Source organism: Anser cygnoides, chromosome Z (genome assembly GCF_040182565.1).
Source record: "Anser cygnoides isolate HZ-2024a breed goose chromosome Z, Taihu_goose_T2T_genome, whole genome shotgun sequence".
Classification (NCBI taxonomy): Eukaryota; Metazoa; Chordata; class Aves; order Anseriformes; family Anatidae; genus Anser; species Anser cygnoides.
Window position 1 is genome coordinate 7,864,951 of NC_089912.1, and position 15,789 is coordinate 7,880,739.

General features: G+C 41.1%; 1 protein-coding gene across 2 annotated transcripts in view; it reads right to left on the bottom strand.

The window, feature by feature from the left end:
- Window positions 1-6,731: 6,731 nt before the first annotated feature.
- ATG10 (autophagy related 10) overlaps window positions 6,732-15,789 on the bottom strand; it is an 83,533-nt gene continuing 74,475 nt past the window's right edge. For both annotated transcript variants that reach the window (XM_048045691.2, XM_013191797.3), the window contains exons 6-8: window positions 10,051-10,148; window positions 9,648-9,767; window positions 6,732-9,248 (exon numbers count right to left, since the gene is read on the bottom strand). In XM_048045691.2, the coding sequence (XP_047901648.2) occupies window positions 9,218-9,248; window positions 9,648-9,767; window positions 10,051-10,148 (249 nt within the window). In that variant the 3' untranslated portion in view covers window positions 6,732-9,217. The remainder of the gene's footprint in view (window positions 9,249-9,647; window positions 9,768-10,050; window positions 10,149-15,789) is intronic.

Genomic DNA, 15,789 nt, shown 5'->3' on the forward strand with positions numbered 1-15,789 from the left:
CCTGAGTCCAGATGTGACGTGTTGTGGTAGGGTAGCGCCTTTGGTGTCACAGCTATCGAGGTTCTAATCAGGCTGTATCATGAAGCAAGTGCCAATCATTAGGGATGGTTTCTGCAGTGGAGTGGGTTGGGAGTTAAGGAGTTTGCTGCGTTATAAAGTAAAATTGTTCTCCTGTTTCCCTTGGTCAACACCTAGATTGTAGGTTTTAAAACGTTTTGGAGAGGGAATTTCTCATTTGGTGTTAGTAGAGCAACTAGTGATAGAATATGAAGTCTTCTGACAAAAAAATAGTGATTTTACAACAGCAGCAAGATTAGATTTCCATATGTCTTTGTTAGAGCTGCTGTGTCCTTTTACTAGTCATTTGACACTTTTTTTTTCCTGAGAGGTAATTCCTATTTTATAAAATATCACTGATCTCTACGAAGAAAGATCAATTGTACTCTAGGAGTACAGGATAATTGTACTTTTTCCTGCGACTCAATAGTTGGGGTCTCTGATAACTTTTTTTTCAAGGCCTAAGCATAGATACTACTTAAGAAAGTTTGTATGAACTTTATAATAAATACTGTACAATACTGAACTTAATTATAGATTGTCTTTTCTAGAAGAAACAGACTCCTGTCAAGCATACCTGGAGTTTTATCTTCAATCATCATGTCAGACACAAAATTCTTTCCATAGGAACTGGAATTAGTATTTGTTATTGCTAGGTCAGGTCAAAAAAACCATAGGTTTCTCTGGGACTTAAATTAATTGAGAATTATAACATCTCCTTAGGCAAGAAAGCTGGGAGGAGAAATTTTTCCTATTTTAACATATATTTTGGTAAACAGCCTTCCAAAATTGAAAATGGTCACTGTAAATGTTGACAATGGTGTTTATTCATAATAGTCAAATAATGACAGAAATTCTAGTTTCTAGCGTGAAGGCAGGTAAAGGCTCCTGACGCAACTCGTCAGATTTAGGTACTGAAGGGATTATTAAACCATTCATCTAATCTCATGTCTCTCATCCTCAACCCACAGAACTTCACCCAGTTGCTTTCATGTTAAGTGCAAGTCCAACTAGTTTGACTTCAGCAAGTCCTGCTGATTTGAAGACTTCTCTTTTTTTAGCGCATCCCAGCTGTTACCTGTTAATATTTAACTGTTCTACTGACTTAAATGTGTCTTTGAGTAAGGCTTTTTGCTTTTCTATGCTACATTTTAAAACTTCTTAGTAGTTGGGATTTTTTGTTGGACTTTTCAGAGATCTCTACACCATTGTCAAACTACTTCAAAAACTGAAGTTTTTCATCACTTCATATTTTCAATCTTTTTTCTCTCTGTATTGTCCAATTTTTCAATATTAAAGTATGGATGCTAATATAACAGAATTGTAGAATAGGATATAGATGAGGCCACAAATGTCCCTCTGAATCAGTGTTTAAACCACTGCCCAATCTTCCATGCTGTCAATACCTGCACTCCGATATTTTACCTTGAGTTTGGCTCCTTGAAAGTACATTTTTCACAAAGCTTATAGTGGAGCACAGCGTCCTTTGTTCCACATTAGGGCTAACTTATGCAACAAAAAATGAAAATATTTTTTTGGCTGGAATGTTAATTCCCTCATTATAATCACGGTTCTTCTGCGTGTTCATCTAAGAGTCTCTGCTTCAATTAGCGTTCACTAATTTATATGAAAGGGAAGTAAAATATAAGAACAGAGTGAGGATCTCTGCCACTAATTGTTTTGTAGTTGTCATCTGGGAGCTTGTGAGATTCGGATTCCCTTCCTTGCTCAGGTCAGGCACAGAAGCAGTGCTGACCTCAGGTGTCCCTTACCCTTGTAACTGCTGTAACCGTGGTCATAATGAAACATTTTTTCTTGCACCCCTTCCCAACTTTATGGGGAACTTTGGAGAAGCTGCTGTCTGATTCCAGAATTAGCACTCCCTTTCTTGCAACCTGACTTAAATGCCTTTCAGAGACTTTAACTGTAGAGGCAAAGCGGTCTTTGGTGTAGCGAAGATGGATGTTGAGATGATTACGGCCATGAGGAGTTGGGGAAGAGACCACAGAATTCTTTCTGCTGTGAAACAGATGGAGAAGAGGTAAGAGGTTTTTTGGACCTCCACCAGCCTACTCTAAGGCACAGTGTAAACGCACAGCACCAGTAACCGTATTTCAGCACACGGAGCCAAAGTGAAGAGGTTGGATGGGCCACGCCATCAGCTATCCCCAGCATCTCCGCAGGGTACCCACTACCACCACTTTTATTTACTGTGATTTGTTGTTTGCTAGCCCTCCTCTTTCCTTTGATAACGGAGAGCTAAATGCTGGCATTTTTATTCTTTCACACAACCGTATGTGTATTCTGGATGCATTCTTCTTTCACACAAAATGTTACATGGATGAATTTCGAGGATCTTGTACATCTGCCCAGTATTTCTTACAGCTTCACTGAATCACAGTTACTGTTTATGCACAGTAACTTCAGCTGTGCTATTGTTTGCCCAGAAATTCCAGATACATCCTTACAACGTGCCTGCTGTGGCTCTGTGTAACACTTCTGTGAAACATGGAATATATATGCAGTAACCAGAGGTAAGCTGCGTACATATCCTATGGTGAAGCCTCTGAAATCAAGCCTTAATCTAGCAATGGAACAATGTAAAGAGACAGCCAGGTTTAAAGGAATTGGCTGCCAGTAGTACAGCTGTATTTACTAATGACATGCACCAAACCAACTGTAGGTACATGCGAGAGAAATCAGATACATGATTACGTGCAAAACAGCTAAAACATGACCAGGTTTTTTCAGGTGATCCTTGATTACACCATGATTGGAAGCTAGCAGACCCAACCATTGAATTCAGGGCTGTGATTCACTGCTTGCAGAGCAGAGAGCAGTTCCTAGTGGAAAAGGCAGGTCCCAGTCAGCCAGCTGAATTTAGAAATCATGCTCCTGTGTATGCCAATGTTATTCTGCACAACTGCTGGTGTTACGATGCCAGGTCAGTTTCTACAGGAGCTACATTACCTCACCTAAGTAAATCAGCAGCTTTGGTTTTGTTATTCCAGCAAACCGAGTCTCTTCCTTTTTATTTCGATTTGCTTTTCTTGCTTAGCAAAAAATACTAGACTGGCTTTCTGTGATAGTGCCTTGATGCTGCAGCCAGCAAAGAGGACGGTGTGAAGAATGTGTGGTTCAAATTCTGAAGTCGATCTGGCAGTAAAGGAGACGAAGGCTTACCTGGTGGTAAGTGGAGCTAGACCAGCTTCTGACACGAGGGCATTGTCGTGAGGTAATCTTGCCACTAGATGTTGCTATGAGTATGAAAAAGCTGAGGCGTGAAAGGTGCTAACCAAAAAGTTATGTGCACTTTGACAAAGCAAGTCTTCAAAATGGTAAATTTAGCTTTTAACTGATTCAGTGAGTTCTCACTAGAAAAGTGGGATACTCACTGCCTTATTGCCTTTGTGTACCCAAATGGGGGATAGGTGCATACAGTAATGCAAGAGGTTATGGAGTAAATTCACCATAAATCTTGTTAGATCAGAAACGTAGAAGAGAAGAACACAGATTACTCCATCAGGCATGTGCACACTGTACAGGTTTGGTTAAATTAAGGAGCTTTTTTTAGCTTCTTGTGGTGTGTTACTAAGATGGATGGATATTACTCATTGTAAGAAGTGAGAAAACGCACAGAACTGGGAACAGAAGAAGTAAAGCATGAAGACATCAAAGCTAGTTGCACATTTTGAGTTGCAATTTTTGTCATTTGTTTCACAAACACGATAGCAAGTAATGTCTGGTCAGCACCTGGGTACCAGGATTCTTCTAGGATATGTCTGTGGGTTCTGCCACTGCCCAGGACTGCATTACCCAGTGTTGTCTGGATGCTGTAGAAAAGCAATCAAAGGAAGAAGAGCCAAAACAAACCTCATCACCAAGTCACTAGTAAAGTGGTTTAAAGCCTAATGTAAAAGTGTTGAAACTATGTGTTATTCAGCCAAACCCTCTGAAGCAGAAGGCAGCCTGCAGAGATCAGTAGTGAGCTTGTGTGATAGATGCAGCAGTCCCTGTTTCTTCTTCACTAACAAACGTGTGTAAATATTGAAGCACTTGGCTAACCATATGAAGCCAATGATACCTGACTGCTGTATGCAGGAGAATAAACCTTACAAACCCAGGAAAATCAATATTTGGCCAAGTAAGGCTTGCCTGGAAGCCACCACAATTCAGGATTTTGACCTGGATCAGGTGCAAAGGACAGAAGGATTAGCTGGTTTCCGCAGTTTGCCAAATCTTTTTCCGCCCATGCTCAGCCCGTGCTCTGGGCTCAGGGCTCTGCCTGCCCCTGAAGAGGAGTGGCATCAACTGTGGCACTTGCTCAGCAGAAGCCAAAATTGTCAGGTCTCTGCACTGTAAGGTGATGTATTCCAAGAGACAGACCCAGTACCAGAGATTGTCTCTGGTGATGCAGATGACTGCTGGTGAAAATCTGCTTACTGTCATCCTTCTCTATCCACAGCCTCATCCCAGGCAGTAACACGGGGCAGGGGGGGGGGCAACAAGCACCTGAACACCACTTCCCTCCACCTGGCCTCTGGTTTGTAACACAGGGGTGCTGAACCCAGCAGAGCCACAGAGAAGCATGTGTCCTTGTCTCTTTAGATGGGGCCACTTCCTCCAGTCTGCTGCACTAATGTTATTGGAAAATAACACTACAGGAAAACATGCTGTTTTCTAACAGGCTCGAGGACAAAGAAGTTGTTCAAGGTGAGATTCTGTAAAATCACCCTTTCCAAACACAGCAGTAAACTCTTCTCTCACTACGCTGAAATTCATCTTCAGTAGGTGACAGTCACAACAAACACTCAAGTGGGTAAGTGAAAGTTTCCTTCTGGCGTAGGTTTTTTCAAGCACTTTTAAGGCTTTAATGCAAACCAGGACATAAAGATTACAGGTGTAACACCATCCTAACTCTTCCTGAGCACTCAGTCTGAGGTTCCTCTCTTCAGGGCTACTCTCTGAGCTTTGTATTAGCTTGGCTTTCTAAATTTAGGAATTATTGCTGTAGCTATTCAACATGCCAGCTTTGCAGCTGTGAACTCTAGCTGTACATTTTTTATTATACATGGTAAGGACTCATTGCTAAGAAATGTCTTAAACTCTTTAAAACACTTTTAAAAGCCTTATACACATGATTAAAAATATGCACAGATATTCATACATACTCTATTCTCTAGAAGAGACTACTTTCATGGAAACAGTTATAACCTCACAGTTCACAGGAAAGAGCAATCATTTTCCTTTGTGCTGGAGCAGAAACGCTATGCAATATAAATACAGATGTCCAGGCAAACTCATTAAACTGTAGTCATAGCAAATGGTGCAAGAAAAGAAAAAAAATAATGAAGAACTTTTGCTGAAATTCATGGTGATGCAAAAAGAATTGATATTGATTACTTCACCATACTCAGCTTTAATTAGCTAGCTCAACACTGACTGTTGTGAAAACAAGCATGCAATTTGACCCAAGGAGTGTTTCTTTTAGAAAACAAAACTGAACAATAACAAACCTTCTGGCAGACCAGATGGGGGCTAAATTCTAACCTGATCATGCTGACACAAATGAGGGGTTTTGTAGGTTGTAACTGCATTCCAAACAAAAGCACATTTTTGGCTTAGCTGAACACATAAAATTCATTCTTCTTGTTGATTCTTGTAACCAAAGGCAGGTATGAATCAGTGCCTCTTAAAAGAAGTCCCCAGAAGACATGGTCCTCAATATGGCTTCCCAGATCAGCAAGGATGAATGACTGAGCAAATCTACAGAACTCTTTGGATCCAGAAACTGTCTTTCTGCTAGGCTGCAAGATTTCAGATAACGTACGTAATCAAAACCCAAATTCAAATCTAAAAACCTTCAGTAGATTTGCTAAATAAAACTACTAAATAACGCAGCAGAGTTAACTTGATTTTGAAATAAAACGGGATTTTTGTACCTTCGCGTTTTTTGTAAAATATTCTGTAAGTTACTACAGCACGGATGTAAATGGTGAATTACCTCCCACTTAAGCCATTAGAAAGTAGATACCTAAACACGATTCTCTCACTCCTTGATCCCAAATATTTAGGTACCCCGTATTTGTCTCTCAACCTAAGCTCAGAGTATTTGTACTAACTGAGCTGAATTCTTGCCTGGTGGTATTGCAGACAAATTTTAGGGAAGCATTGACACTGATGATGATGATGATGATACTGCTCTGTTACTTAGTTGTTTATGTTGTTAAAAGGTTAAGAACTGTAACAGGGCAGGGAACTGTCAGTTTGCTCATCCACTTCATGCTCTATTATCATCATCATGTCCAAGAAACTGGGAACAGAGTCAAGGCACCGCAGAGGAATTTGGAGAGGTTTTATTAGCAAGACAGAGAGAGTTTCAGAAATGGGGAAAAAGTTTGACTTTCCAGCCAAGTGTATGTGTGGTTACAAGACACCTAGGAGGTATCCTAGAGTGATTACCAGGAGGATGTCTAGAGGCTGGAGTGTGACTGTCAGGACACTGACAGAGCAGTATCCCGCTGTGCGCAGCCATCCATCAGCAAGTGCCTAGGGTTGTCCCTGACAGGGGAAATCTCAGGTCTATACAAATGTGCAATGCCCTGCCCAAATAATCCTCGATTTTGTTTACAAATGAAAAATTAACATAGAAAGTAATGGGTGCTGAGAATTCCTTCACGTCAAAGAAAAGTGTTTGTTTATTTCTTAACTAAATACACATCCATTTTTATTGCAATCATTGAATAAAAGAAGATTAAGGTGCAATGTAAGGCTGATGGGGTGGAAAAGGGGTATATTCTCCTAGACATTTCATATTTCTCCTTGTCTGTAATTACAGTCTGTTTAGGTACAAAGTCCAGTGCACGGTATCACACAGATGGGAGAGATGCTGACGTTCTGAGTAGAGGACTGATACTTAACAGATTTGCAATAGGCAGTCTTGCTGACGACAGTGAAGAAACCTGACTGGCCAAAGCCTGTTTCAAACAGTAGCATTGCACCACAGTTTCTGCTTTTGAGGCAGAAACAGCAAGAGCTGGTCTCTAAGAAATGTCTGTGAAACTATGCTTGTAAACTGCACAGCAGCATCTTGGCAGTTGAATCTTCTCAATGTCTCACAACTACTACTAGAAATCATACTCAAGGATGTTCAAGGCTCTTTTCATTTCTTTTATCAAGGAACAGTTCTTGTCCAGAGTATGAAAACATTAAAACTAGCATTTCATCTGCAAGTTGTTCCAACACCACTCAGTGTCCAGGATTGCATTCTATTTTTCGTATTATTTAGAAGTGGAATTTCTTCTGTATATTTGACCCTCAGTGCAGTACCAGGTAACATCTGTGATGCTATGGGAAAATGAGCATTAAGCGATCCTCAGATACGCTGATGCAGCATTCAGTGCTGATGGTTTGTATGAAAAGTTCCATCAGTTCTTTCCAGTTCCCTGATCCTAAGGACAGCAGGAGCCAACAGACCCTGGTTGAAATAACGCTGCCTGAGGCTGGTTCTAAGTTATACCAAGCACAAAGGTCCGAAGGATTAGCCAGGGCAGAGGGAGCGTGTCACTGTGATGGGCAGAGGCAGCAGAAGCCGGCACAGAGCTGGCCAGCAATGCTGGGCAGGTGAGAACAGCTGATCGCTTTCACCCCTTTGTTCCACTGCATCACAAATGAAGATGCAGAGCAGGGATGAACATTTAATGGCTCTCACAACTGCTTTTATCTGCTTCTTGTTTTCCCTCCTGGGCAAATCTTCCCTAAGTTTGAAAATGGGCTGTGGATGTAGTTATCAAGCATATGTTGCCAAAAGTGTTAAGCAAGGCAATGTAGATGCTGTCAAAGTACAGGAATGGAAGTCCAGATTTTACAGATCTTTCATGGAAAACTGGCTTTTCAGATTGTTAGGATCTAGAACTGGATAAATGATGTGCTTTCATTATTAATTCCAAATTATTGGGAAAAGAATTGTGCACCAATGGAATTTCAGAGGGTGTACTATATTTCAATCCACCAATAACATGTGATGCAAGTTAAAAATATGCAACCAATCAAAATATCTGAAAACCTAGAATTTGAAATCCGATGCATCTTACGCTTATAGCTCTGATGTGGCATACGTTGGGCTCTGTATGTAAGTGACATATTGCTGAACATATAAAGTAAAATCCGTAATTCCACCTCAACTGCTTAGGACTTGTGGTCTGTTTTATACAACACATAAAATGTGATTGGGAAGGAGTCCAAAATGGCTTGTATGGAAGTTACATCTAATCTGTTTCTCACTGATTGCACTTCTATGCGATTCCTACTTACTCAGACTTCAACAGCTCTCAGGGGAGGCTTGCACAAAGACTGCAGGATAGGGACTAAACGTGTAAACGATGACTAGTACAATCAGAAATACTAATTGACTACAACAGTTACTTCCTCAGGGTATGGCAAAGCTTCCTTCGGAGGCAGTGAAGCAGGGACAAGCCAGATGTTCTCATATGATAGCATTAGGCACCTTGAACTCTAGAACCACACCTGCTTAGTCAGATGTAGGCTGTAAGTACCCTGTTTGTAGAATTCTGATCCTGTTTGCTCCCTGAAGCATGACATACACATCTTCTCAGTGTTATTCAGCCATAGGATTAAGATATTCTATGTGTGTGGTGTGGAATATGAGGAGGGTCCATGTCTTAGGCTGTGATGGAGAAGGTGGTCCAAAAGCAAAGTAGCCTCAGCCCATACACTGATTGCTAGAAGCTTAAACCACATCCTGCAAGTACTTTGCTGTACATATCCTCACACATGGTGTGGATTTTCTACAGATGTGACTGTCAGTAGATATGTTTAGAAGATTCAAATGCGGGATTTCAACTCTGTAATAGGTTCCTGCATTTGTGTGCAGTTCTATTCAGGCCACAGCCACAGTAAAACAGAGGAAGGAAGTGAGTGACTTCAAAGGGTCAGTGCTATCACAGGTCTTGATGGTGCTTGGGAGTTGTCACAACTGCATCCAGCTCCTAGGTCTTCATCTGTAACCAGGCATGCTCTTGACAAAGAAAGAGCCATAAACAGTTGTTTTTCCATGCCGTATTGCTTACCAATCAGGTAGGATTCCTTTGGTCTGTGTTTGGTTTCTTCTCTAGGGAAGTCTACAGTAGCTTTACTACTGCTAACCATCAGCTGTCCTGCAACTCATGGGTCTGAAGAGGAGATATCAAACAGAAAAAAAAAAAAAAAAAAAAAAAAAGAAGGGATGAAACTGAAAGTTACTGCAGCAGTTTTTCTAGATCACACCATCAACCATGTGCTGGAGAGACCACCACAAAATGCTCTTACACACCTGAGAGAGACCTCCCTGCCAGGGACCTTCTGACAGTCAGGAAGGGTGTCAGCAATGTGCCAAACACATCTCCCTCAGTGTACATTTTAACTGCAAACCAGGAAAGGCAGTAAGGCATCCATGTAAGCAAAATATCTAAAGGTGAGTCCCAAATGAATTTGAAGAGCTCCAACGGCAAAGATAATGTTTTGACAATTTTGATCTTTTAAAATTTTGTGGGAGGATGGGAGAGGAAAACGGTGGTGTAATTTTATCTTACCTTTCATTTAAATCAGCACTTACATTCTGCTCAGGTCCTAGTTTTGCATAACTTAAAGGTAGATTTAGACCCACAACTGGGCCTACAGTACTCAGCCACAATATAATGTAATTTGTGTGTCTAGAAAAAGACAGAAAAATCCATAAACATCTTACCTAACTTTTCTGCATTGCAGATACAGTTGACAGTCATAGAAATAAAAATAAAATAAAAAACAACTTCAAGTGGGGCCATTCCTTTACTTTATCTACATCAAGTGTACTTCAGCTTTCAGCGCTTAAGTGACAATACAGAATCCCTTTCTATTTGGATCAAGGAAGTTGTTTTGATGATGTTCACTTCCTAGCTGACTTACTTTGCCTGCACCACATCAAGCCTTGCAAAGCACAGTAGTGTTTCTTACCTGTTCTGCTTCTGTGAGCTGGCCAGTACAGAGGACATGAATTCATTAGTCCGGCAGGGGTGTAGAACAAAAAATGGTTGCCCAAGTAATGGATGCTCCTAAGAGGGAAAATCAGTTGTTTTACTACGCAAGAAGAAAACAGAAAATATATTGTTTACACCTGAAATACACAAAGCAGTGTCCACTTAATCCTTGATGCAATTTTTCTCAATTCGCATTGTTTTTCTACTAGCAGTCGCTGACATATCAATACTTGACAGCATATTCTCTTTCTAAAAAGAGAAATAAAAGCACCAAGAAGGCAATGCTACAGTTTAGTTCAAATGTAAAAGTTTTCAAAAGCGGCTTGAGTTACAGTCTTGTGAAACAGGTGCTGAAAAATAAATGGAGTTTAATGTGGAGCTTGTGAGAGAAAGCAGGAAGGGAGGAAGAGCCCTCAGGGTGGCTTTAACTTCCACTAGATGGCATATCCTCACATTAGGCTATTCTACAGGAAAAAAGTATCCTGAAATGCAGTTGTTTGTCAAGAATGCAATCAAAACTGTCCTGCAGGAAAAAAAAAAAAGAAAAAAAAAAGAAAAAAAAAAGCCATATAGTGACAATTAAGTTTGCAGTCATACACACTCCCTACAAACTGCTAAGGCTTTGTGTGTTCCTTTCCACCCTCACACCGCATGGGGTGCTGTTGAAAAATCAATCTGATGCTGCACAAAGCTTTCACTTTCTTCTCCAACAGGCACTCAAACTAAGTATGTGTTCTGACTGAATCAAACTTGCACTCCATGCAAAGCCCTAACAGTGATCTCATCTGCTCTTACATCAGTGATACCAAGAGATCAGCACATCTGCCCCACGCACTGTGCCCCGGGGAAGTGATTTTCCTTTAATGCTGCTGAGGTCACTGCTACTCCTTCTGCACCAAAATAAACAAATCCTACCTCATCCCCATGCTCAGGAAGGGCAAAAGCACTTAATACAGCACAGGGAACAGCTAGAGGGTGGTTCCAGACGAGAAAGATGCCCAACGTGGAAGGCTAGCACAGCCTGCTTGCAGCCGAGCCCAGACTGCTGGAGCCAGAGCCTTGGCAGAGACTTACCATGAGGACTGGGTGTTTTATTCTGGGTAAAGGCCCTTTTCCTTAGCTGCACTTCTTGTGGTGGCTCTATTATGGCTGGCCAAGAAGAAACTATAATAATCTTATTCTCCGAGACATAATCCCTTTGTCCAGGCTGATATAATTGCAGCCAGAGTCCCCTGGTTCTGTGGCTGCATTTTGTCTTAGGATTTAGCAAACTGCCTCCACTGAAGAGAGGAGGATCGCTAAATCTTCTTACAATACAGTAAAAACTCCTTTTCCAACCCCCTGCTAACAAATGAAGACAAATCCTGGCCTGTCATCTTCAGCAAAGAGGACATATCCTATATCACAGTGTCTCTTGCAGTTAAACGACACTTGGTTCTCTTGCAAAAAACACACTCACAAAGATCAATCCTTTTGTGTCTAGGAGAACTTTTAAAAACTTCCAGAAGCTTCACAACATACAGAAATAATGTTCAGAAAGCTGTGTTTTTACATTGCAGTGCAAACAGATAACTTATGCATGAATGCTACCATCTGCTGTTGGTAACAGTGAACTGATGCTGTTTTCCATTGAGAAAAACTAAGTTTGAATAAAAGATCCATTCAAATTATACGCTAGCTTAAATCATCTCAGATCTCTAAGCAATTCTAGAAGATACATAGGTTGTGCCAACGGTATTCCTCAAAGACAGTAAAAACGGATAGTTAACATTATTTACAGAACTATTAAACCAGACAAAACAAAACAAAGTACATCAAGCAGCAAGTTGAGCAATTCCCTTACACGAAGAAAGAGTCTAAAGAGATAATACACACTCCCAAAGAGAATGCAGAAGATCCGCTGGGCTTTAAATGTCGTGGCACTCCCGGAAAAGCACATGGATGATTTCCAAAGCTGAACGTTCAGCCTGAAGTCAATCCCAACCATCCTGTGACCTGGTATTTCATCCTATCCTGCAGTTCTTGCTTGAGCAAACCACCAATGAATGACAGCCAATGGCAGCCAGAGACGATTTTTTAAATAGCTTATTAAATAGCTTATTCATCTTTCTTCTTTTAGTTCTTCCTCTCCTTACAACACAATAGAGTGAGACTGAAAAAAATCCCAAATACTAACAATTACATGTCTGTATGAAAAAGCAAAGTGTATTGCTCCCCGATTTTTCAAAAGTGTAATACTCTTGATCCTATCTTTAGTGTCAAGTTAAGACTCCTGAGCATGTGACAGTGGTGAAATCCATTCAACTTCCAAACTCCCTGCAGAGTCTCTTCCACTCTTCTTGAACAGTGGAAATGCACTTTATTCCCTTCCTGATCCAGCAGATGTAAAGGGAGAGGTTTTTGCAACAGGACCCAGCCACCAGCTTCAGAGTTGATAGAAATACTTTGAGGACACTTGGTTCGGGTGAGTCAAACCCTCCTCCTTGCACTTCTGAAGCAACAAGAGTGCCAGAGCAGTGCAGATCTCACTGCAATCCACCTAATTTTGAATGGCACCAATGACGTGACCCAGGAGTTCATTGAAACTTGTGCTGCTTCTTGGCGAGGCTGTGGGCATGGCACATGCACTGCAGCTGCCCGTATCTGCACATTCACAGAGAGCTGTGAACTGTCACTTATTTGTTTACCTCTAATCCATGAAATTTAAGTATTACACAGATCCTTAGCAATGAAAGTCCACAAATATGGTGTCAAGAAAACAGTTGTGTATAAAATGGGAATTTTTCAATAAGCTGATTGAATCTGCTTGTCTTTTTCACCTTAAATGAAAGGAATGAAACTGCAAGAATGCTATACTTTTCAGAAACATTCAAAACCTGAAAGATACGAATATGTCACACTCTGTATGTCTGACAGGAAGAACACAAAAGCAGAAGAGATTACAAGAATTCCTGAGCCAAGCAGGAGTTTCTAAGAAGGGAAATGGCTGAGGCACGGAGGGAGAGCTGTTGAGCAACCAGGAAAAACATCCTGAGTGCATCAGATCTGATTCAGTCAAACTCTAAATTCCAGACCCTGCACATAATGGCATCCCCATGAGGCTTAATGTATACTCAAGGTTAAATCACTGACACAGCAGCTCAGAGGAGGAAGTACCGGACAGCTGCCAAAAAACAAAACAAAAAAAAACCCAAAACAACAAAAAAAAAGTTATCAAAGCTCTGAATGACTTCAGAATTGATATTGGGCTATAGAGCATTTTTATTGCCAGGTCACCAGTTCAGATTTCAGCCCGGGCTTGCAGTAGCTAGAACTCATTATTGTACGACAGCTGTACATGCAATTGTCAGTCAAACCGGCATTAATTAGTGCCCTTGTTGGTCATCACTGCAGATGAGTCCAGAACTGAAGGCAGTGGCTTATCTTGCCACCCCAGGGGTCTGCGCTTAGGTGCTCCATCAGGAAAAGCAAGAAAGGTGCACTTCTGTCGCTCATGGTATGCCCTGAGAGAGGGCTGTGAATTTGCAGTATGATGACTCCCAAGTCCTTCTCAAAGACTATCCAAAGTGTATCTCATGAGAATGAAGGAGCTTGTGCTGCACCAGCTCCAGGAACCTGTTTAATACCTGCCACAGTCATCTGTTGGAATAAAGATACTCCACAGGCAGTGAAATGTACCCTGGCAAAATGCCAGGATGACAATACTAGCCTTCAGTTAGCCTCATCTGTGCATCCCTTTTGGGAAAACCATAGAGTCCTATTGAGGTTTCATGAAAAAAAAACATTTTAGGTAGCAAAAAAGAGTCCCCTCGTCCTTAATCAGTCATATAGCAATGCCTTTTATGGAGAAACATGTGTGACTTTCAATTCAATTCTAGCAATTACTCGTTGGCATTGTACAGAAAGAACCCACTTACAGGTTGCTCTTCTGGACAGTAATGCTTGGATAGTTATTTTGAAATCAGCTGCTTTATTTTCTTGTTGCCATTCCCACGCTGACTCACAGTGCTGATCCGCACCTGACACTGGAGTACGTCACACACCTGCATCTCTCTTGAACCTGACCCAACTTTCATTGGAAATCAAGTTTTTACAGGCAGCAACTAGCTCCAGTGAATATGAAAGCTCCAAACGCTGCTCCGTTTACTTTCTGTAGGAAGACTTCTTTTTTAGGTGACATAAAGAACGACTTGAAAGGACGATCTGCACCCATTTCTGTACCTGTTGTCTCAACTTCTCTCACAAAACCACATAACAGATGTGAAATGTTTCATTGGTAGTTTGATAATGAATTTAGTTCTGATGCTACACAATACTGAACATGACTGAGGAGCGTAACAGCTTCCTGTATGTTAGCTGAGCAACTACAACCACCTGTGCAGGTGTGGTGAGCTCCCTTAGATGTGAGGACAAACTGGTGAGCTTAAACCTCTTTCACTGAGGTTTTTGTTAGTGTGCCTGAACCCTCAGCAACAACAACTACAAAAGGAATGCTACAGGCTCCCAGAAGACCAAGAAACTTTTCAGTTTAGCAGCAGCTTCTTCTGTGTGGCGCAAGAAGGCCTGTTTTCATAAAGTCTGTCAGGGTTGCCAATACTCGATCAACTGTCCTTCACCCTTTCTGCCCTCATTTACTGATGCAACTGGGCTGTCCTCGCAAGGCCATGAGGTGTAAAGGGGTAAGACTAGCTTCGTCTCCTGTCCTGTGCACTGCCTGTAATGCAGTGAAATGTTAGACACGAATCTGAACAGTGGCAAAAATTGGGTGGCTCCTAAGTGCACATATAATCGAATACAAAACTTCCATCAGGTTGGGTTATGTGTCTTCACCTATCAGTGCGTGTAGGAAATACTATCCAAGTCAGATTTGAATTAAAAATAAACATTACTTCAGGTAACGGGTAATTGCCTGTAGGTAGCTGTGCTGTGCTCCGCTCTTCTCTTTGCCAGCCAGCAGATATTTTGTTGTCAGTACATCTCTTGTAACAGCACCATTTATCTTCTCTGTCATAACTGGAGCTCGTCCAGTAGTAATGGCTTCTATTTTCTCCAGTGCTACATTAACCTGCCTTAGAGCATACATCATAACATTTATTACCTCTCCATTTACGACAGTGCAAGGGATTTGTACCTAAAACTAACTCTGCCCCGATCCAGTCTGCATGATGTTGTTTTACACACATAATCACGGAGGAGCATGAAAACTTTCATGCAGGATACTGCTACCAAACACCACATCCAGCACCTACCACCTCCAGGTATTTTCCCAGCAGTGTTTGCAATCACAGTCATCAGGTCAGAAAAAGAAGGTAGGATTAATAAATTATGACCTCCATAATCTCTTCCATTCAGGGAAATGGAAACAGTGATGCAAGGAATAAAGAAGTTGCAGGCCCTTCCCTTTTCACCAACTTTCAACCCCACTTACTGAAATAAATGCCTACTGTTAAGTAAAAATCTTTCACACAGGGTTATGATGCTACAAGTATTTTATGTCCTTGAATTCACAACCTCCTTTTTCATTCCTTATTTTTTATATACACCAGTAGTAACTTACTTGTCAATAAAATCAAACTCTTCTTATTCAGAAAGACAGTAATAAAATTTTTTCTTTTCAGATTGACTCTATGTCCCACGACCACAACAATAACTGCACATGTGGAACCCGAAGCACGTTGAACTTGAGGTCAAAGGAAGACTTTATGCTTCAATTACA